This window comes from Mercenaria mercenaria, unplaced genomic scaffold (assembly GCF_021730395.1).
Source record: "Mercenaria mercenaria strain notata unplaced genomic scaffold, MADL_Memer_1 contig_4233, whole genome shotgun sequence".
Classification (NCBI taxonomy): Eukaryota; Metazoa; Mollusca; class Bivalvia; order Venerida; family Veneridae; genus Mercenaria; species Mercenaria mercenaria.
In genome coordinates, this window is record NW_026462447.1 from 1 (window position 1) to 24,387 (window position 24,387).

Below are 24,387 nucleotides of genomic sequence, written 5' to 3' on the forward strand. Positions count from 1 at the left end.
CCTAAACTGTCTCAAAGGATGAAAAATACTGCTTCAGAACGGGAACTTACGTATTTTAGAATGTATACATTTTTACTCCTATATAACTCATTGACTTATTTTTAAAAAATGGCCTCGTAATTCGATAACGCAATTCAGACAAAAAAAAGAAAACAAAAGAAAGAAGAAAACAAAAGAAAAAAGGGTAACTTTCAAAATGCAATTCACTTTTTTAATAATTTAACTTCTGTCATATTAACAATACTCAATGAAAAGAAACATAAAGAAAGAACTATTTAAAAGATATCAAAATGAATAGAAACAAATATACGTTCTTTTAAAAATTGTACGTTCACTATCATCTTGACTAATTTTATTATGCATTATAAGCATTTATAATGCATATGCAAGCATCTGCAAAATGCCACTCTCGCCTAAATAATAAACGGAAATGACACGATATTCAATCTTGTCAATCAGAGGATCAAAGTACGATATCACACTTCGCGGAAAGTTATTCGTTGTTTGTGATATAACCCTAACCAGTCAGAAAGAATGTCTCATACTAATCAGAAAGAATGTCTCATAATTAGTTCATTATTGACTCTAAGAGATTAGGGCAATATCTCTATATCGGTATATAGTTATAACATATCTGGGTATATTTTTCAGATAATTTTATTAGCACTATATTTTTGATTTCGGTGTTTTAAAGTTTTGTCTACAAAAGTAGACAACAGGCACAAATGGGTATATGTAATATAATTCCAGAATATATGTCAAGATAACCATTTTATTGGTTCATTTGATATGTTCAAGGAATAGAAATCCAAGAGTTTGTACAGATAATATATTTCATTAGTTTGTCTACAAAAGTAGACATTAGGCACAAAAATGTTCACTCTGACATTTATGCTAAACATAAATTATAATTGTTCAGAAGACTGTCAAGTCGTTGGCTTTGACGGTATGAATACCTAAACACTGTGGAACACTTCAACGCATCTTCTCTGCACTCCAATATTACATTTGGAGCATTTTGTCCTGTATTTCTTTCCACACAATGAGCAACGCACTTCTCTTGATGGCTCTGCATAATGACTTATTCCATCAAGTCGGATGTGGTCAGGGATTCTTTTTGACAATGGCCTCATCCGGCCTCTTGGCCTTCCTTGACTTACTACAGGGGTACGTCCTTGGGCCAGCAGTGACCAGGGCTCGTCTGACACCTAACATATTTAATGGTTGCCTCCTTCCTGCCTCTGTAGCACGGTAAATGTGTCATGTTTGTTGTACCGTAAGATCTATACAATACATGAAGACTGGCCACCACCAATTTTTGGATCTGATAGTGATACAATACTTTTCAACATTTTGGTCCATTCTATCCACATCTCCCATTGTTTGGTTATTATGCCGAACAAGATATGGTTGCGGAAGGAGGATCCTAGCTCTTGCCTGCTTTGACCTCTGTGTTGCTTGCTGTAGAGGTTCAACCCCATGACAATTTGACACCACGTTCACTATATTGTTGTCATTCTACCTCACCACTATCATACCTTTGTGTGTGTTACCTTTTATCATAGATCCCTCTTTGTGTTTTTTCCCATGTCCTTTACATTTTTGACTGGGTAATCTTCTTGTGGCATGCCGGTATAAACCTCTAATCCCAATCCAGTTAAACATGAGCTGAGACTTATGGCCCAACTGTCCCCTTCCCACCTTTGACTTTTGGCATATCTCTCAAACCTTTCCAAATAAGCGTCTATATTATCATGCTCTTCGTCAAATTTTGCAATCTTAGGTCTTAACATTTTACTAGCATCAGTACTGTCTACTCTGTTGGATCTCAAACGCTCGATCTCTAGATCTCTATCCTTCATCTGCAGTTCAAAGTTCATTTCCATTTGTCTTCTTTCTTCATCACGTCGTTCAGCTCTGTCTTCTCTTGCTATACATTTGTCTTCCTTATCTTTGTTGAAAAGTACTAAATCTCGACCAGACAAACCCAGTCCCTTTCCAAGTCTAAACCATTCATCGTAATACATATTGCTTGCCATGGATAACCGTAATACATTTTATAGTAAATCCCGGACGAGTCCCCAATTTGTCAAGTTTTTGGGTTTACTATCAAGGTGACAATATATCAGGTATTTTCCAAGCAATGTACACGAGAAAGGATTCCTGTAATAACTGTGGTTCCTGGATTTACTGTGGTACCTCGACTTGCTGCACTTATAATATTGGCTGCGCTTACTAGAATTACTGCCCAACCTGGACTTGCTACACTCCCTAGATTTGCTGTGCAGTCTGAACCTGCTGCACTTCTTGGACCTACTCCGTAACCTGGATGTGCTGCGCTTACCGGACATGCTCCTCTTACTTGACTTGCTGCGCAACCTAGACTTGCTACGCAACCTGGATATGCTCCTCTTACAGGACTTGCTGCGCAACCTGAACTTGCTGCGTTTACTGGACTTGCTTCTCTTACTCGACTTGCTACGCAACCTGGAATTGCTCCTCTTATTGGACTTGCCGCGTTTACTGGACTTGCTCCTCTTACTGGACTTGCTACGCAACCTGGACTTGCTGCGCTTACTGGACTTGCTCCTCTTACTGGACTTGCTGCGCAACTTGGACTTGCTCCGCAACTAGGGCTTGCTGCAGTTTCTGGACTTGCTCCTGTTACTGGACTTGCTGCACAACTTGGACTTCCTGTGCAACTTGGACTTACTGCGCTTACTGGACTTGTCCCTCTTACTGGACTTGCTGCGTTTACTGGACTTGCTTCTCTTACTGGACTTGCTACGCAACCTAGACTTGCTGCACGTTTTGGACTTGCTCCTCTTACTGGACTTGCTGCACAACTTGGACTTGCTGCGCTCACTGGACTTGCTCTTCTTACTGGACTTGCTGCGCAACATGGACTTGTTAGACTTGCTACTTTTCCTAAACGTATTGCGCAACCTGACCTTGTGCGCTTGCTGCAATTGTTGCTGTTTATGAATGCGCTGCGCAACTTGGACTTGCTGCGCTTGCAACTTGGACTTTTCTTTTTTATTTCTAATCCATTTCAAGTATAAATACAAAATGCGCGAACCGGATAGAGATACGCCATTGTGACGTCACGCTGATAAAAAATAGCAAACACAAATAGCGGCAAATTGTGATTGTTTCCACAAATAAATTGGATATTTTTGACACACGCTTTAGGCAAATCATTCTATTAGCTCGGTTTGAAAACTGGGGCGTATAGTGTGATGGCATGTTCGTCCGTCCGTCCGTCCATTATTAAGGTCAAGGTCACAAGTCATGTAATTATTTGCGGTTCATACTCTGTGTCTTTCCTTATATGGTAATTACCAATGATATCACAGATTAGTAGTTTTGGCACTTATTATGTACGAGGTAATTTATTAAAAAGTTATATACCCATTCGAGGCTTTACGTTCTAGCCGTCCACTAGTGAGTTTTTTGGCTTTCGAAATCATGTACCAGGAGCTTGACGAACTGAAATCTTACTTTGACAAGAAGATTACCGTAATAAATTGTTGTTTTTTTTTCATCACACCTCTTGTGAAGTCGAAAGGCGTACGAGAACAATTTGACTTTAACTGTGAGTTGCTGTCTCTCGTTCAGAACCTTGAGCGTGTTGCAAATCATTTAGAGAACTGTGATATAAGTGACATCGGTGCTAAAATCTGCAAAAAGCTTAATCGTCGAAGTAAACTGATAAAATTCGCTGACAAATCCCCGGCTGGCCGTGGTCAAAGAATACGAACAAGAAAACTTACAATGCGATTACAAAACAGCAGAAACAGTGTAGTCAGCACTGGAAATTTTGAAAGAACGAGATTAAAGGAGAAAGTTGCTCATCAAGAATAATTCTACTTCAGATCCTTCTCTTTATTACCTCAACAACATGCCTGGGTTTTCTGAAAACGTCAACAAATCCATTATTGCAAATCAAGTCAAAGGGTACAGCAATTTTCGTCCATATACGTTAAGCAACCAGTGGCGTAGAGATATTTATCCGGTCAAAGACCAACCGATCAATGTTATGTTTGCGGCAAGTTCAGACACTGCCGTTCTACCTGTCCACACAATGTCTTCAATCAGAACAACGGCCGAGTCCCATTTTCCCCTGTGCCTGTGCATTCTCAGCAGAACCTGAACCAAAGAAACAGTTAAACTGTAATATCCCACAATGCTGCGACCACGGACTTGAAAGATGAGTATAATTTGAAGTTCGTCCCATTTATTTTTCACATTTACAATGAACAAAAGTCCTATTCTGAATTCAAAGAAAACTTTATACATAATACAATGAATACAATACAATACAATGCAATAAAATTTAAAGTCGGCAAGATATCATAACAAGAAACATAAGCTCGAGAAGAGCTTTAATAACCGACTGCTGTAACATATATTAAATGAACAAATAAAAGAGCGGCAAAAACACACACAAATTTAAAGCGTATACTGCACACAAATGCAAAGCAAAGCATATTATTATATAAGCAAAGATAAGTAAAAACTGAGTGGATTATGTTAATTATGACCAGATGCCTAAAAAATAGGACGTAAAGTTAAGAAACTGAAAGGGAAAAAACGGACACAAATGTGTAGACTGAAAAGGAACTAAGAACGCTTTTCCCTTCAAACCAGGTTTGAGGAGAACAGATTAGATGTTATCTCAGATTTGGAATAAAACAAGCATATATGATTATAATACGGAGGCAAGCATGCAACACACTTAAAGCAAAAAGGCAAGAATAGGTTACAAAAAGCTAAAAAAGGTATTGGAGGAAAAGCACACAGTCATAGAAGCACAAGATATATCAACTTAAGGACTGGAATAAGGATAATAATTTATAACTGAATCAAAATCATTAATGTTTTCTCGGACAATGTTGGTCAGTTGATTCCTCTTTTTATCAGACTTTAGCAGATTCTGATTTTGTTAGGGTATCTTTGGAGAAATCTAGTTTCATGCACAATAATGAAATATGTTTGGATTCCGGAACAATTATAAACATGGCTAGTCCACATTTTTTATCTTAAAACAACAGTTTTAAACATATTCCAAGAACGAGTGGTGTTGTATGTGCTGCATATTCTCCGTGTATTTCGGACTGCATTTCGCACAAAACATGGTCAGATGGTGGAAGATTAAAACTTTCTACCCGGAGAAAACTGAAATACGTAAAATAAGGTATCCGAGCTTTGTTGAATCTTTTTAACAAGCAAGCGGATGCAGTGATTTACAGACAATAAAATATGCGAAGGCATCGTTCAAGCCGGAAGTTCCAAAAAAGAAGATTTATATTCATTAGCCATAAAAACTGTCAACTTTTACACTCAGAACAGAATAAATATGTCGGTGTTATGGATCCCCAGGGCACACAGAATGATCTCGCGGATTTCTATTATCGTTTTATTGACGAAGACGGTTAGGTTGGTTGATTTCTTTGAAGTCATAAATTCATTATGGGGACTGTTAACAATAGACAGATTCGGAAATACTAACAACAGAAAAAAATGTTAGGTTCAATTCTAAGTTTTAGGATCGATTGACGCATTGTCTCTAAACTTGTTCGGGGAAAACATCTGGCTGCCTCCCAATCCCATCCCCCACCCCACTTGTGCTTAGCATGCAAATGTATCATGCATTTATTTCATTGTCGAGGAGTCGGCACGCTGATAGGTCTTGGAAATACATCTCTAAAACAATATACAAAAGTGTTGAAAATGTCATAAATTGTTGCTTCAATGTAATTAACCACATTTATCTGTATGAAGTGCCTGTATTCTCATGAAAAAATCCTTGTTCGTCACTCATAAAGCATTCTTCATATTTTTTAAAAAACAAAACCAAAAAGCAATGAAAATCAGAGAATTTATCAGGGTACAATAAACAATGTCAATGATGTAATATTAAGAGGTTACTGCAAAATACATAATTTGCTTTCATTAATTCATATATTTAGGTAGATTACAAAATTTTCGCAAAATGTGTTGGATACTTTAAATATGGAAAGAACAATAATGCAAGACTTCTTTATAATACTCAAATAAATACCATCAAACAGGAATAATTTGTTTGTTGCGGCTTTATTAGGGCAGGTAAAATGAATTGTTTACTTTACAGTATCACGTTTAGACATTTTACTAATAAAACTCTGAACTTAAAATCTTAACAAAGAGATAATCTAAACAAGCAAACACAGTCCAATGCGAGACTTGTTGTGTCAATCCCACTGATTCTTATAAATCTTTAATGTCCATGTTATATTTTAAACCACACATATTTGTTTAGCTATATAGTATAACCTTGGTTATTTGTAGGATTTCTCCGACATAAAGGCGATTTTCAAAAATCGACATTCTGTTGAAACATCTCTGTGCCATCCAAATTATCTAGTTTTGAAAAAAAGATACGGAAGTTCTATTTGTAATTTCTCCTATTGGAATAAGACAATGTCATGGTTTTGTGGAAAACCAAGTGGTCGAAATATATTATGTAAACATTGGGTTCGAATTTCACGTTCCTGGAATAACTACACAGAAAATATGAGCAAATGTGAACAAGAGTTAAGCATGAGGTAAGTGACTTTTTCGATAACTATTGAATAACTCTCTGGCTTTAGTAGTGACAATATTTGGTTGCTTGTGTGAGTACTCTATCTGATTAGTTAACTTTGAACATTCTTATAGACACACGTAAATAACAAAAGAATTTTAAATTCATTGTTATAATTAAATCTTTGACATGATATTATAGCTGCGTCTGTTTCATCTATAATGACTTATTGAAAGCGCACAAAATGAAAAAGATGAGTGTGTACAAGTACCATAACAGCAGCATCTATGTATGTAAAACAGTACCAACGTAATTTGACTCAGTGATGATACATCTTCTTTCCTTTGGGATTATTTCGCTTAAATCGGTACCATGAAATGTGAGGGACGTTTCAGTTTTATTACCAATATTCAGTCTGGTTGCTTTCTTATCGGACACGTTGTAGATGGACAACGCATCTTCATATTTAGATATACTACCTGCTTTTTTCGAAAACATAGACAGTAACGACAATTGTAGAACAATGACAAAGGTCAAGTAGCGATTACAATTATGTAATTATATATAAGGTCAGGTTTAAACTGAAACTGAAAGTGATTAATTTGATTAAACGTCTATTTCTATCCAATGACATATTCAATGGCGCTGTTCAATTAATTTAACAAACCATAAAAATATAAATGATGAAATGTAAAAACTCACAAAAAAACTAGCACCCGCTGTTATCGCATATATAACAATTATCAAAAAATTAAAACAATGTCATGAAGTCTCTAAAATACAGTGTCTTAAGATTTTTTTTAATGTATCAAGTGACTTACTATTGCGTAATGCTAGCGGCAATTCATTCCACAGTTTTGGACCTATAGTACAGAAACTTCTGTCATTAAATGTTTAGCACTTGTTGTATGGAACAACATAACGACATTCAGAATTTTCTAACAATCTCAAACCTTGTCCACTAGGAACATACTCTGTAAGCATTTCTGCTAGTGTGACAGCTATACATGAAAGAAAGTATCTTTAACTCAGTCCTTGCTTTCTCCAGCAACCAATGTAAGTCATACAATGCTTGTTTGGAACTGTCAAATTTCCTCCTGCGAAGGATAAGTTTTGCACATATGTTTTGCACATATGTTTTGCATCTTACGCGCCCACCATATAGCTTGACATTGCAGTAATCCAGATGTGAAATAACTAGAGGCAAAACAGAAAAGTGCCATTCAAATATTCCAAATTTAAATGTAAACACAAAGTCACCGCATCCGAATGTTCAAATGAAGTAAGTATAATAGTTTAGCATTACCATCCTAAATCATCAAGTACCACCACAATCCAATAATGTTATAATATAAAATTAATTCAGAATTAACAGTTCTATCAATTCAGTATTCACTATAATATTCAAGAATTTTAAAGGTGGCAGTTTACAGACAGCGATCTGCATACATTTTAAGGTATTGAAATTAATATTTAAAGTCGCAGTCCTAAGGTAGTGAGTTTTCGATTCTTAGATATGTTCTTTACTGTAAAATTTATATCAAATATGATGGAACTGTTTCATCGCACAAGCATGGCGCCAGTAGTAGGTGTTTGTTAAAACACGCCAGGACCGGAAACGGTAATACTTCTTGCGGCAGAATTCAGTACGAGCAAATATTATTGTGAATTATTCAGCAAAACGAATAACTAATTCAGTATGTGTATAGATTAAAACATTTGTGCAATACGACATTTCGTTTAAAACATGTTATTAAGTAGAAATATTTCGTGAAATTTGAAAGCGCTATTTCTTGATGCGTAAATGGCGCTAAATATCACATTGACGTGAAGTCAGCATAACATCGTTGTGATGATTAAAGCATTGTCAGCCATATTAGAATCTGCAATAAACCACTCGCGTACAATGACATCTTCCGATCCAGGTGTGTAGCACGGTCGAAAAAAATAGTTACCTTTTTTTCTAGAACTGTTGATACTAGAATTGTGTTAGAATTGAAATAACAAGTTCCCACGTGTGATTTATCTTAGAATAGCCCTAATTTTATGTCCTTATGCGAAACAATATATCACTCAGGCCTGCGGCCTTCCTTATATATTTTTATGCATTAAGAACTCATAACACCTGTTATTCCACGATAAACCACACTTGGGAACTTGTAAGTTCTGCAATCAATGCGGAATGCTGAGTATTGAGCCGAGGAAATCTGCAGCAATTAATCAGGATGTGAAGATTAGCTGCGGAAAATTAAGAGAATTTTCATTTCTCAATACGACAAGCTTTAATTGGAATGAAAGTTTGATGACGGACATGGGGTGGTCACAATAGCTTGCCAAAAACATTTCGCTCTAATATGAGCTTAATCATATTCAAAATCTTTAAAATTATGTTTTTTATTCAATTTTAGTTAAATATATTTTCACACACAAGCTCATACAGTGACGCATATTAATGCCTGAAATTTAATTAATTAAAACATTAAATGAATAAACAAAACAGACACAATTATGCAAGTGGACATTAATCTGATGATAAATACAGTAGTCTAAATTTAATTTAACATAATCTTATTCTAAGCAAAAGTTCCAGCTGTATACACTATCGAACTCGACAAATGCATTCATATGCTGCTTTGTAGAACAAAATTCACATCCTTTTAATGTCAGAACAATACGAATGCCTCCAATAATTAAGTTGTTGTTATTCGTAAAAATGGTTGCATCACTGTTTACATAATTAATAGCTGATCGACAAATTGAACATAAGTACTAAAAGGGTCAAGTTATTTTCACTTTTTAATTATGATGAAGCTGATACCAGTAGGCCTACTTCCGATGATTCACAGTGACCGTTAATTGTCAGATTATCTTCTTGCATCATGGCAATAGGTTGCATTTCCACTACTGTCCATGAACACTGGCTCAATCAAACTGTACAATTTCGATTTTGTCTTGTTGAGCTTCCTGTGGATTTTCGATTTTTCTATTTAAAAATGTCATTGACATCAAGTTTTCTATTGACCTTTGCTGGATTTATGTCAACATGTGGGAATATATCCAGCACTGTAAGTTATCTGAAAAACAAATAAAATTTACACAATCAAGTGTTAAATATTCCTTATAAAGCATTTTAACAAACAGAATAAGCCTGAAATTAACAACAACAACAACAACAAAATTGCAGTTACAGATAAGATCATGTTCAGGGTAAATTTAAACTAAATTTGTAAATTTCAATCGTGCTTAAAATTTTGAGAAGAGTTCAAGACTGGGGAAAGTACTCAAATTTGTGTAGGGGCTACAGCCTGTATTCAGAGGTAAATTCATTAGTAAACAAAATCAGTGTGTACTTTAAAAGGAAATTAACAAATAAAAAAGACTTAATTTATCAAATTTTGATTTTTTCTTTTTTCAAAACCCAAAATACGTTCGCAAAATGGGGGAAGAAATGACCAGAAATCGCCATGCGGGACGAAATGACCAAATCGGGGACGAGTTGACTAGGGGACGAATTGACTGCAAATGCGTGGCTCTGGGGCTTTGTTTATTTCCAAGAAGTCTACCCTTACCTATATTCTTTTGCTTCCGGAATTAAGTCGCAGGATTTCTCAACGATTGAATTGTTTGGTCAGCGTGGTATGCTACTTCAGAACCACAATTTGGCACATAGTCACAGAACGTCTCTCAAATTTTAAAGATGGAGCAAAAACTGCAACAGCTTTGGAAACCAATAGAAATACTCGAATCATTTGACCTTCGGTCTTACAATAACCAATCAAATATGCCAATACAAAAATGGTCTCCTGCGATGGCCGACTTTTGAATAATGCGACAGGTAACCAGCAACTTCCCGTAAAAGCTGATTGGCTGAGGTATCTTCGGTAAACAAACATGGCGGCGCATGAGATCTAAATAGCAATCGGGAGACTGTACTTTCTCAATATGTAGGCGTTTTCAATTAAAACTGGCAGTAACATGAAGTTTCATTTTAAATGGTATAGTTTTACTGGTCTTGATTGTATTTATATGTAAAGTTGACGCAAGTCCGAAAAAAATACTCGTAAATGTTGTCTTACGGTTCATTCGTCCCCATTCAGCTTGTTCCCATTTTACAATTGGTCCGACTCTTCATGTAGAAATTGACACATACTGCCTTTTAAACATTGTATTTTATACAATGTGTACAAATTAGTTAAAAACAAATACATTGGCAATTTTTATTGACTATCATAACTTTTCTACATGATCATTGTTTGTAAATTATTATTTAATGTTCATTTATTTTCTATTTTACTTTCAGCAGACTATGAATTTGAAAAATAATTAAAGCTAAGTCATACTCACCAAAGCATTGGCATATCACACATAAGTCTGCTTTTAAAAAAGAACTTATGAGATTTATAAATAGATGTGCCCCAACATTTACTCCAAATGATTTTAATATATCTTGTAATATCTAATTGATTTACAAAAAAATGATCTGAAGAAATGCCGGATTGTATGCTTTATTAGATGTTTTTTAAGCGAAAACAAATCCTAAGTCAGACATTTTTCTTGGGGCCTCCGTGGCCGAGTGGTTAAGGTCGCTAACTTCAAATCAATTGCCCCTCATCGATGTGGGTTCGAGCCTCACGCCCGGCGATGAATTATTCATATGAGGAAGCCTTAGCTGGCTTACGGAAGGTCGGTGGTTCTACCCAGGTGCCCACTCGTGATGAAATAATGCACGGAGGGGCAGCTGGGGTCTTTCTCCGCCATTAAAGCTGGAAGGTCACCATACAACCTATCATGATGTGTCAGTGCGACGTTAAATCCAATAAACTTTTTTTCTGGAAGTTAGAAAATTTCAAAGTCAAACTTTCGCCTCTCACAGCTGTTTGTCTTACATGAATTGGTTGTGCATGATATTTTAAAGATTATGCCTGGTTTTCTTGCGATTTACGCCCCCCATAAGTAAAGTAGAATTACCAGTCCTGCACCTTTACGCCTTGTTCTTGTCAAGTAAAAATCCATTACTGTCACGACCTACCAAGTGTAGTATGTCTCATTATTTCATAAGGGCCACTGGGACTGGTTTAAAACCTGATTAGTTGGAGAAAAAATTGGATCTTGGAGTAAAATCAATTGAAATAATTATTGCCTCTTCTTTGGAGCCTTTCACACAGCACCCATTTGATAAAAACAGCACAATTGCAACAACATCTACACCACACATCAAAAGAAAGTATACACAATATAAAAAATCTAGCCTTAAATTACAAGGTAAATATATATATCTAAATTTTTAGAGATATCTGTGATATCTAAACAAAGAAAAATATTTAAGTGACAATTTTTTAAATCTTACTAGCCAGATTTTACAATAATTTTACACAAATGGTCCTTGTGTGCCCTCTACCAAGATTGTTCAAAACATTTTCATTAGTTAGCAAACCAGTCAAATTTATGTCACTTTTTTTTATTTCTGAAAGAAAATAAATGAAACTCTTTTCATTTCTAATTAAAGAGGTCCGCCAACATTTACTGCAAAAATATCTTGTAATATTTATTTTTTTTTAAAAGAAAAACCAGAAAAAGTCAAATTTACCACTTACTTTTTTCAAAGTATAATGTCCCTGTCTAATGAAATAGTCAAGGGTCAAAATTTCCACAACTGAAAATGTCTAAGTAGAACTTCTCCGCATTATGAAATTGTCAGAGTCAGAATTTCCGCAACTGAGAAATGTAGTGTCATTATTCTGCATGTTTTCCGTAAAAACAAATATCATTTTCTGCAGAAACTGAAGGTGTGCGGAAATCTGAGCTAAGTGCGATCAAATTTAGACTAAAACTTTACTAGATTCCAAAGTAATGTTTTTCTTCATTCCTTTGTATCCATACTTCGTTTTACTCTTGTTTTGGGGCTAATGTAGGAGTGTAAAAATTTCTAAGTGGAAAAAGTCCGTGTTGTAAAAAATACTGTCAAATTTCCGTCTACAAAATTTGACTAAGTCGAAAAAGTCCGTGTCTACCAAAATGACGTGTGGGTTGCAGCAGGAAAATAATGAGAGTTCACACGTAAAAATAAATTTATCCGCACGGAAAAATGAAAGTCTCCGTACGGACTCCAGAAAAAATGTGTCCGTGTCAATTTCACACGGAATATTGTAATTCCTGCCCAAAGACGTGCCTTTTCCAGGCGGATTCCATCTGGAATTTTCGTACAGGAAGATAGGCTGTTGCTGAATTAAGGAATCAACTTACAGTATGATTATACCACTTTGTTCAATAAAGTGAATGTCTAAATATAAATAGAAATGACAGTCAATTAGCCTGACACTATTTGACAGACAGGGTACACCAAAGTCTAAAGATAACCTAAAAACATCCAAGTTTTTATATTAATATGTAGAATGATATGATATTAATTATGTGATGTATCTTAAATTTGTTAACATGCATGTTATATAGAACTAGTACACACACACAATTGCTATGATTTACTACCAGGTATTTAAGTGAAAATAGTTTTGTTAGCTCGACTATACGAAGTATAAGGAGAGCTATCCTACTCGCCCCGGCATCGGCGTTGGCGTCTTTCCGCGTCCCCACCTTGGTTCAAGTTTTTTTACACTTTTTCTTTTTTCAACTTATCTTTGTAATTACTTGATGGATTTGATTCAAACTTGAAATACTTATTCCTCATCATCATCCACATCATCTGATATAAGGGATATAACTCTGGCACCAATACTTCATGAATTATCCCCCCTTTTCACTTAGATTTTCAGGTTAAAGTTTTGATGCACTTTCGCTCTATCTCTGTTATTACTGAATGGATTTGATTCAAACTTAAAGTAGTTGTTTAGCATCATCACCCACATCATATGACACAAGGTGCATAACTCTGGCACCATTTTTTCATGAATTATTTCCCCTTTTTACTTAGAATTTCAGGTTAACGTTTTGGTGCACTTTCACTATACCTCTGTTATTACTGAATGGATTTGATTCAAACTTAAAATAGTTGTTCAGCATCATCACCCACATCATATGACACAAGATGCATAACTCTGGCACAATTTTTCATGAATTATTCCCCTTTTTACTTAGAATTTCAGGTTAAAGTTTTATGCACTTTCACTCTATCTCTGTTATTACTGAATGGATCTGATTCAAGCTTAAACAATTGTTCAATATCATTACCCTTATCATATGACACAAGGTGCATAACTCTGGGACCAATTTTTCATGAACGATTTCCCCTTTTTACTTAGAATTTTAGGTTAAAGTTTTGATGCACTTTCACTCTGTCTCTGTTATTAGTGAATGGATTTGATTCAAACTTAAAGTAGTTGTTCAACATCATCACCCACACCATATGATGCAAGGTGAATAACTCTGGCACCAATTTTTCATTAATTAGCCCCCCTTTTTACTTAGAATTTTAGGTTAAAGTTTTGATGCACTTTCACTCTATCTCAGTTATTACTGAATGGATTTGATTCAAACTTAAAATAGTTGTTCAACATTATCACCCACACTATATGGCACAAGCTGCGTAACTCTGGCACCAATATTTACTGAATTATGCCCCTTTTTGCTTAGGATATACTTATATAGTGTTTTGATACATTTTATGTTTACCTCTCTTATTACTTTAAGTTGATATTTTTGACATAGACTCAGGCTATTGTGCAATATCTCCATCCACAATTGGAGTCATTAAACACTCCAATGACAGCTCTAGTTCCTCAGATGTGCCCAGTTTCACTATCAAGCATCGAAATAGTTGAGCGCGCTGTCTCCTGTGACATCTCTTGTTTAAATTTGCATTACAATTTGTGTGCATGAATTATCTTCTGATAGAAGCATTTAAATAACACTTGTAAAAAATGCAGCTTCTGTCACAATTTTTCAGCTTAAAAAAACTGGTCCAAGAAAATAACTTGTTAATAATGGTTTATAAGTATTGTTTAAACATCACCATTTATTTTTAAATGTTGAAAAACTGGTAAAAATGCTGGACACAAGTTTTTTGCAACAAGTTTTTACCAGCTTTTTTAAAACTGCTGTTTAAATGGATCCTTACAAATTAAGATGGAGGACAAAAACTTGTAAAAAAGGCATTTATTTGAAAAAACTGCTACATAACTGCTAAATAACTGCAAGTTAAATGCATTTCTTTTCCCTAAGGGTTGCTTTTTAAGCAAACGTCTAAAAACAGCTTGTTTGTACTTCGCAGGAAAACACCTTGTTGTAATGAGAGATTCGCCAATTTAGTGATACTAGGGAGAAGTTCGTCTACATGTGGTTTCAGAGTACGTGCTTGCAAAATATCTAGCTCTAAAGACGTAGTATTCAATTCACTAATGAGTTTTTGCACTTCTTTGCTCACTCTTTATACGACTCTAGTTGATCTGTTTTACCGTAACGCCTCCATGTACGCTCAGACTTTCTAACTTTTTTTAGACGTTGCAACTGTCATTGAATCATGGTTTTTCTTTTGGAGAAGCGTGCTTATTCAAGACAATCTCTATTTCCGATTCAAACTCATTCACAAACTTGTTGATATTTTGTGAATCAATGTTTATCGCACTTAGGTCCTTACGTCACTGGAAAATTCTGATTCGATCAAACTTTTGAAGTTTCTAAATAATACGCTCCTACTAGTAATAGTCTTTTTTAACATCTAAGAGCACCTTAACAACACAGTGATCAGATACAAATGGTCCAGGTTCACATTTATCTACATGAATACCATTAAGTGACCCAGTTATGACTAGATCCAAGTTATGTCCTCCTGTATGAGTACTGAAATAAACATGCTATTCCAGCCCTATTGCTACTAAGGAAACCTTTAAGTTAGTAATAGCACTGTTGTCAATGTTAATTTTCATAATGTGGTAAAATGTTTTAGATGAAGTCAAATAATCCAACAACGAAATGATTACCAGACGATAGAGCCGGGGGTCTATACACACCTACTACGTGTATGGTCAAATTTTTGAAAAAGAGTATCCAAATATCATATTCAATGGTTCGAACAGTACCGTGAGGTACCCTTCTCATATTGATCGTGTTTCTAAAAGTGATCTCAACACCACCACCTTTTCATTTTTTTCTGTTTGTAACACTTTATTTATATCCATTCTGGTTCAAGTCAGAAGTTTCTCGTCCGAGTACCAAGTTTCAGTCAAAAGAATGAAATCTATTTTCTCATCCTTGAGGTATTGGCCCGCAAAATCATCTTTGTTTACAGTATATCTACAGTTCAGAGTAATGCAGGATACATGTTTGCTTATATTTTTGTACTGATTGCATGGATTTCTTAGGGTATGTCAAATTCTTAATGTTCACACTAGGTGTAGGATTGACAATGTATCATTACACTGTATTTGTTTATATTAAGAATTAAGTCGTGGGAAAAGGTCCTTAACAACAGCGATATATCGTGTTAGAAGCTGGCATGAACGAACAAATACCAAAACTTAAATATAAGCATGTACTAAATTCCAACAGGCTTTAAAAATTATATAAAAAAGAGAAAAACACAAGTTTCAATGACATTTCATGCTATTGTAACCATTGAAATAGATATTCTTGGACGAGCTTACACTTCCACGTGTTAATAACAGTATGATAGAAACTTAACTGCAACATTCATGTTCTTATTAGACCGCATATCTTAGTTTTATGAAACTAACTTGAGTAATAGAACAAAAATGAAGTGACCATGCATGCACAACTTTAACTGTTTGGTGTTTACAGTGCACCATAGATCTTCATGAATAGCTAATGTGCTTAAGGTTTTCCCTTGCTTAAGAATTAGGACAATAAATACTGCATGTATTAAAATAAACATGAGCAGACTCATTACTTACACGATACTTAGAATGTTTGCATGTGTACTTGAACGGGTCCGAGAGAGAGAGAGATAGAGAGTATATATATATATATATATATATATATATATATATATATATATATATATATATATATATATATATATATATATATATGCGATGTTGCAAGAATCTTTCTATAATAATAACGTATTATCTAAAGCTGACATTTTTTAAAATATACTTATCATCATACGCAGTATTTTGGCTTTGTGTAAAGCTCTAAAACATTCTAGATTTATACATATATAATCTCATAACATTTATAAGGCATGATTAAGAAATTCAAAAGGTTTATTCGATTCATCCCTCAACCCAACTTCTTACAGAGAGACAAGGAAACGAAACCATTGAATCCGAAATACAATTTGCTGCTAAAGTACGTGACCTTTACCTACCTTTAATCGTTAGAAGAATTTTTATATTATAACTGTATGCTTATTAAACTGCATATACTGTAAAGGATTTATGATTGCATATATGGTAATGTCCCAGTCCGGGAGATTATGTATGCTATAATATCTTATCATCCTAAAACATTAATAAATTTATATGCGGTGAGTATTTTACATGTAATAAGTTAGCATTGGAAACCTGTCTAACAAATTTTTAACTTATTCTTTCGAAAAAGAATGATAGCCTTCTGAAATCTATTTGCACATACAGCGCAAACCGTGTTACACGCAAAATAGATACATGTTTCACAGAGAAAGATAATTTTGGAAATCGTGATCCATTGTTTAAAGGATAATCCAAATTTTCAAGTCGTATTCCTGCGAAGGCCATGCTCTGTTGTTACATTTAGCAGTACAAACCAGACTTTCACATATTTTTGTTTCAATTTTATTCCTTTGTTTTTCACTGCTATCCAGGCTGAGTGGTTAAGATCTGTGATTTCGAATCACTTGCCTCTCACTCGGGGCATTGAATTGTTCATGTGAGGAAGCCATCAGGCTGGCTTACGGAAGGTCCGTAGTTCTACCCAGGTGCCAGTCCGGGATGAAATAATGCATGGAGGGGGACCTGTTGGGGGGGGGGGGGGGGGGTCTTCCTCCAACATCAAAGCTGGAAAGTCACAGTATGACCTAAAATTGACACACACCCTCAATTCCCCCCCCCCCCCTCCACCACCCCTAGCAAAAAAATAAATAAAAAAATAAATAAATAAATGATTCACAGCTTCTAAAAATTTAACCGGCGATTGGAAAAGTTGCTACTTGTTTAAATGCTGCAAAACATCAAATTGGTAATATGTGTATACACTTAAGTGGTCGACTTTCCTTTCTTATTCCTTATAACTTAGTGTTACTGACATAATTAATAATTTTATTTACGAACTTATATAATGTTACAAATAACAGACAAAAATGCATTATTGTTCTTATGTAAAAAATTTTCTCTATATGAAATATTTAGTCAACGTGTAATTACAGGGAAGAAAAATAATTGCAATTAATCAAATTTTACAGCCACTATTGAATTTTACTTCCTTATTTTGACAACAAGAAAATTTATATTGGTATATATGTTAAATAAGTAATAGATTTCGTAAGCTCAAAGGATAATTTATAATCTTTCCAAAGATTCCTATGTTTTATCTTCACTACTGAAATATTACGATTTTGAAATAATAAATTTTCAATCTGATTTTTTTAACATGATATCCAATATTAGTTACAATATGATTAATGACCTCCCTTGAGTAAAAATATTTATTTATTTTTAAAAACTTGATCAGATTGATTTAATTGTACATAAAATTTAAATTTGTTTGTCTTTTATATTTTTGTTCATAGTTTTTTTACTACAAAATTCGTGCCTTGATTTTCCCCAACATTTATTATTACGTTACATCAGATGTGTAATGTTGTTTATTATTTAACGGGCTGAAGATATATATAGTAGCATTGAAAGTGCTATCCATTTAAGTAAGAAAACAATGCAGTTTGTGGCGTTTTTTTATATCCTTAAAATTATTTGAAAGACAGAGAATGTTAAAACCGTTATCGGTGGTAGCGTACATTATATCAGATTATGTTGTAATCTATAAATATATGATGGCAGATGAAATATTCTAGCAGCATTTTTTTAAATACAATCATAATCCGGGGTAACTTAAATACTGACGACAATAAAAATACAAACACTCTTAAATCAGTGTTATTTAACTACACATATAAACGTAAAACGCATATCGTCTTTTATTAAGTTATTCATAAATTTAAGAGTTAGGTCCAGGTTTTTGGGAAAAAAATCGAACATCACCAAATCATAGAAAGAAAGAGTTGTTTTACATGAAAATTAAACAGCTTATGAAACATATATATAAGTCTGCAAAAGCATAATCTATTTACTCACATATATATTGAATTCTGGAAAGAGACTTCATGAAGGGACCATACTTCTGGACAGTTCAACGCCTTTAAACACTCACCGTTACATGTATTTGTTTTGATGCAATTGCAATAATGTCCCAGTTCTTAAACTTCACAAAACTAGGTTAAGCATAGATTTGAACAGTTTACTTTTATTTCTTTACAAACGGCATTCTTTTACAAAGGGAGACAATTTTTGAGAATATGTTAAGTATCCAATGGTACAGGACAGTAAAGTAAAACATGCATTAGACAGGCAGATTGTTGGTAAAAATGTTGTTCCTTTACCAAACATTTCTGTGATTTTGTGATATACTGCTAAACCATAAGTGCTTAGCTGGAGATAATTTTATACATTTGTACAATAAATCATATAAATATTTATCTCCCGTACTTTAGTGGAAAAACACGTACAATACGTTATCAAATGTACATTTGGCTCCGGTAACTATAAACATTTAAAAACAATAAGGCTAAAATATTGTCTATTTTTCTATTTACCATGTTTAACTCCAGTGACATAAAACCAATACATATATATTTCTGCGTAATATAAGTACATGTAAGTCAAAACATAATTTGCTTTTTCAAGTATAATTGCTTTTAAAGGAACAATACAATTATACCAACGGAGGTGTATATAAAAACATTATCAAGATCTTCTGCAAACAGACTTAACACAGTTAAACAACCAAATATTACATGTACGGATTACAATACAACACGACTGTGGTACAAATGGAAGCCTTCTGGGTATTTTTACAAAGGGACATGGATACTACGACATTGCAAAGGTACATTTACATTTATTAACATACATATAGAATAAGAAAATTAAAAGATATGGGTACATTTCGCGGAAGTACATAGCACGCCAAACACAGTAAGAAAGCCATGCAGCGCAAAGTTTGTTCTCCGTGACGACGGACAAAAGATATTGTTTCTGAAATCATTCGTCCTTCACCTGTGATTCATGTTTGGAAGTTAGTAGTTACTTGCGGGGATAAGATTAGTACTATTACAGAATTCAGGAGCACTAGTTTTGCCCGCCTTTTGATATTCTTTTAAAAATGGCGCTAAATCCTAAACGAAATCAATCCAATATTAAAAGAAATTAAACAAACTGAAATTTCTTCTTTTGTTGACTAAATTAAAATACAATAGTTGGAGTACACGAAATATCTTTATCATACTGTCAACTAACTAGTGCGGTCAGAGTAGTCAAAACGTACATTATATAATACTATGATTTTAGCAAAGTTGGTTTAAACATTTATTGAATAAACCTATTGGGTCAAGGGAGTTTTCATTCTTTGGAACATGGCTTTCCCTGTAAAATATTTAATCTTGTTTTTGCAAAGCAGCTTGTTACACCGTCCATGTAGCTCAGTAGGCAGAACACAATACTGTGGAGAATGTCTGAAGTCATTTTCATTCACCTATAGATATTATGTTTGTTATTTGCGGAGTTCAAATTGGTGCTGTTACAAAATCCAGGACCACTGTTCAGGTTAACCGACTGTCGTTTCCTAAAATGCCTAATGTTGAAATGCGTGATCAAGCATAAAATACAAGTTTTATAACAACATGGCGCTAGCAAAAATGCACATCTGTATGTCCCAATTTTATTGTTGAACATTTAATGCAAACTCTATCTCAAATGTATTCTCTGACATTCTGAAACAATCAAGAAAATTTAGAGAAAATTTTAAGATATTGGGAAATAATTTTCAAATGTTCGACCATACGTTATGCTCATGTAGTAGGGTAGAGAATAAGGGTAAACTTATACTTCCTTGTTTTTGATATTATTTTTTTTTTGTTTGGTTTAACGTCGCACCGACACAATCATAGGTCATATGGCGACTTTCCAGCTTTGATGGTGCAGGACCCAGGTGCTCCTCCGTGCATTATTTTATCACAAGCGGGCACCTGGATAGAACCACCGACCTTCCGTAAGCCAGCTGGATGGCTTCAATCCTCACACTCAGAATTCAACGCCCCGAGTGAGGCTCGAACCCACATCGTAGAGGGGCAAGTGATTTGAAGTCAGCGACCTTAACCACTCTGCCACGGAGGACCCCTACTTGCTATTGAGCTAGGTTTTATAGCGACTTGGTAGGGTGTCCGCCTTAGGTGTGTTCGATTCCCGGTCAGGGCTGAAGTATTTTCAGCCTGTTGCATCTAGCGTCCAAAGTAAATACCTCGCGAGTAGATATGAATGGACACCTTGCTGATATCCTTGACTTAGAAACACTTTTGATGTAACCATTACTGGATAACTGCTTATTTGGCGTATAAGTGTAAAACAAGACAGAGATAATGTTCAGAGAATAACGTATTATTCTGGAATTTAAATTTTAGTTAAGAGGATACAAACATTTAACAATGTACTTTATAAAAATACGTTTCCAAAAACACTTGTTTCAAAGACTTGATTAGAAAATATAAAGCATTGATTAAAAAAGCTTCATAGGATAGATTTAGTGATATTCAGTAAAAGTCTTAATTCAAACTATATTTTTGTAATGAAGTAACCGTTACATGAAGTATTTATTCATTGCAGGTATTTCAGATGTCGATGAAACCTGCCTAAGTAATAGACATATTTATTTTTGGGGCGACTCAACACTTATACAGTGGTATCATTATTTGCTGTCTACACTGACGTTCGAATGTAAAATATTATTAAACGACAGACATGCTTGGAGACAAACAAAAGTATGCTATTGTCACAGATACAATATTACACTGACGTGGATGCCACATAATATTCCGATCTCACCATTTCATGTCGAAAATCTTAGACATTTTTTTTCAAACACTATCCGCGAAACAGTTAGTAACGCAGGAGTTAGTGAGGTTATGTTAATAGTTCATTTATATTCACATATACTTATGTATTCCCTTAAGTTTTTCACTTTTCACATAGTAGAAATAAAGAAATGTGTAGAAAATATCTTTAAAAGATTTACAAACGTACGAGTGTTTATAAAATTACCTCACACTTTTCAAAGGATGGACACAGAAAATTGGATGATAAAACAACCAGATTTTATCGGCTATATATATACAGATATTATTCATAAAGTATTTAAAGGTCTATATAAAAAAGTAATTGTATTGGATAACCGGGATGCAACAATTAGTATAAGAAACTTTGAATTACACCCTTCAGCAAGAATTGTTAAAGCGATGGTAAACCAACTATTTAGCTATGTCTGTAACAGATCTAGTCGACCAGAAGTACGGGCGATAAGATGAATATTTTTACTCGTATTTACTGTGAATTTATTGTCACATTTTTACATTTTATAACTTAAATACATAACATAAAACTCGTTACTCTTCTTCTTCAATGAACATGAAAAAAGAAAACAACCGGAGTAAATAACGGTATGCCTTATATATTCTAACGAAGTGATGGAAATATCTATACAGGAAAAGGTTGTTAGTGTTTCAGATGACTTACAGCAGATTATTATATTCCTCTTTCATAAGCAATGCCCATGACTTTGGTGATACATGTTAGATCTATGAAAATCTTTTTTAATTAAAAAATAATAAATCTGTTCCTATATTTTATCAGTTAATAAAATATGGGCAGGAGTTTGGATGCGTAATAATTAAATCACGAGTGCGTAGCAATTGCTGCGGATCGTGTTAGAATATTGATTGGCAAAATGTACGCTTTAAATGGATATTACGTTTTATCACAAGTATGATTTATTTTACTATGGATCATCCGAGCTTTTACAGAAATAAAACATAAGCCTTAAAACAATTCATAAACTTAGTTTTTCACTCCCCGCATAGCATGGGGATGTAGCTTATTAAATTCGGAAAATTAAACATATTGCTTATTTTAATCAAATATTTGTAAAATTTGTAAAGAAGACTTTTTCAAAAGAGGACACAATACGAAAATCGTTAATCACAATGCATGTTGTGTGATTGACCCCTCTATGATTAGTCGCTATGTTTTCATATTTGATGGTCGTACGTCGCACGCTATTTTACACATAGGCGATGTTGATGTGTATGCAGCTATTTAAATTATGAGTAACTGACGTCCGTGTATGTTTTTACTACAGTGATTAAAAAATTTAAATTACAATTTTCCCCGTTTAATTTCTAGAGAATTTATAATCGTAAAATACATAAAAAATCGAATTATCATCAACAAAAATGACGAAAAATATAACGTTACGCGTAACAAGATGTTAATACGGCAGTCGGTTTTTTGACGATAGATCTGTCAATTTTAAAGATATCTGGACAAAATAACCAGCAGACGACACTGAATTTTGCCGCGCATCATTCAATGCGTTTATTTCACGTCATTTCCGTATTTATTTGCTTTAACAAAACCTTGACGGCTTTTCCTACAAGCGTTACGCTCGTCATCCTGGTGCGTATTTATTCAATTATACCGTAATAATTTATCGGAAAAAATACCAAAACTTATACTATCATACAATGCATACATTAACAATTATGTACATGTTAAAATCAATAATCATTAACAAGTATTAAACGACTACGGTATATTTTAAAAAATTACATACTGAAAATGTTACGTCAAAAAGTCCATTTCAAAAGTGAGTTTCCCCATTTTATGAGAGTTATTATTGAAAGTTGGCATTGATCTTTATAGATAGCTAAAAGTGCATTGTATGAACTTTCTAAAGATATCTGACTTATCTTGTTAGTATAAAACTTTCATGAACAATCATTATGTGAAAAAATTACATCGTTTACAGTAAAGTTGCAAATATTAGATTGCATAACGTTACGTCATATGATTTCACTTTGCTGTACATAAAAACGCAACGTTTTTGATAATTTTATTAGCTCGATTTCCATTAGATAACTTTAAAGTATTTGGTTCATTTTACAAATTTGTGACGCATATTATAGATCTTGTCTCATCTATGATAATTTGAACAAATCACTTTTACATTTAAATCTAATGTCCAGTCCAATAAAAAAAATGTTCTGTAAGAAAATTGTACTGGACCTTTAAAAAAAAGAGAAAATTGCATGGCAAGCGTCATTTTATTTGATGTGCCACGAAAATGGAAGTATTTTTAAATTACTTTCTCAACGAATTTATATTACATATTCTTACAGACCTACCATCTATGAACTAATCAAATGTTCTGTTTCCCGTTTAGTTTTTCATAAAAACCAGTGTTGTAAGTGGTAATTTACATGTCTATATGAATGCATTACATTCGAGGAATTGTAATACCGTGATAAAATTAAGGCGATCAGTTAGCCTACGAAGTTTAAATAAATAAAAGTAATACTTTTTATCTACACCTAAGTTAGGACAATTTCATTTTGCATTTTTGCTCGGAGTCGATTTTACATGATTTTATCATATCATATACGCATATGCATGTATGTATCATAATTATACAGCTTTCAAAAGTAGAACAGTCACTCTTGGATACTTTTCTAATATAATAAATCAAAGAGGGGAAAATATACTTTTATGTTCTAATGAGCACACAAAAAGAATAAAAATCATTAAGCACAGTCATGGTGTCTTAATTGA

At 34.0% G+C, this 24,387-nt stretch overlaps 1 protein-coding gene across 1 annotated transcript; it reads left to right on the plus strand.

Annotated features, from left to right (window-relative positions):
- Nucleotides 1–6,107: 6,107 nt before the first annotated feature.
- Nucleotides 6,108–22,235, plus strand: LOC123548269 (NXPE family member 3-like). Its single transcript, XM_053534884.1, has 3 exons — nucleotides 6,108–6,587; nucleotides 19,434–19,618; nucleotides 21,391–22,235. The coding sequence occupies exons 1-3, from the start codon at nucleotides 6,463–6,465 to the stop codon at nucleotides 22,086–22,088; spliced, it is 1,008 nt and encodes a 335-aa protein (XP_053390859.1). The 5' UTR covers nucleotides 6,108–6,462; the 3' UTR covers nucleotides 22,089–22,235.
- The last annotated feature ends 2,152 nt before the right edge of the window (nucleotides 22,236–24,387 follow it).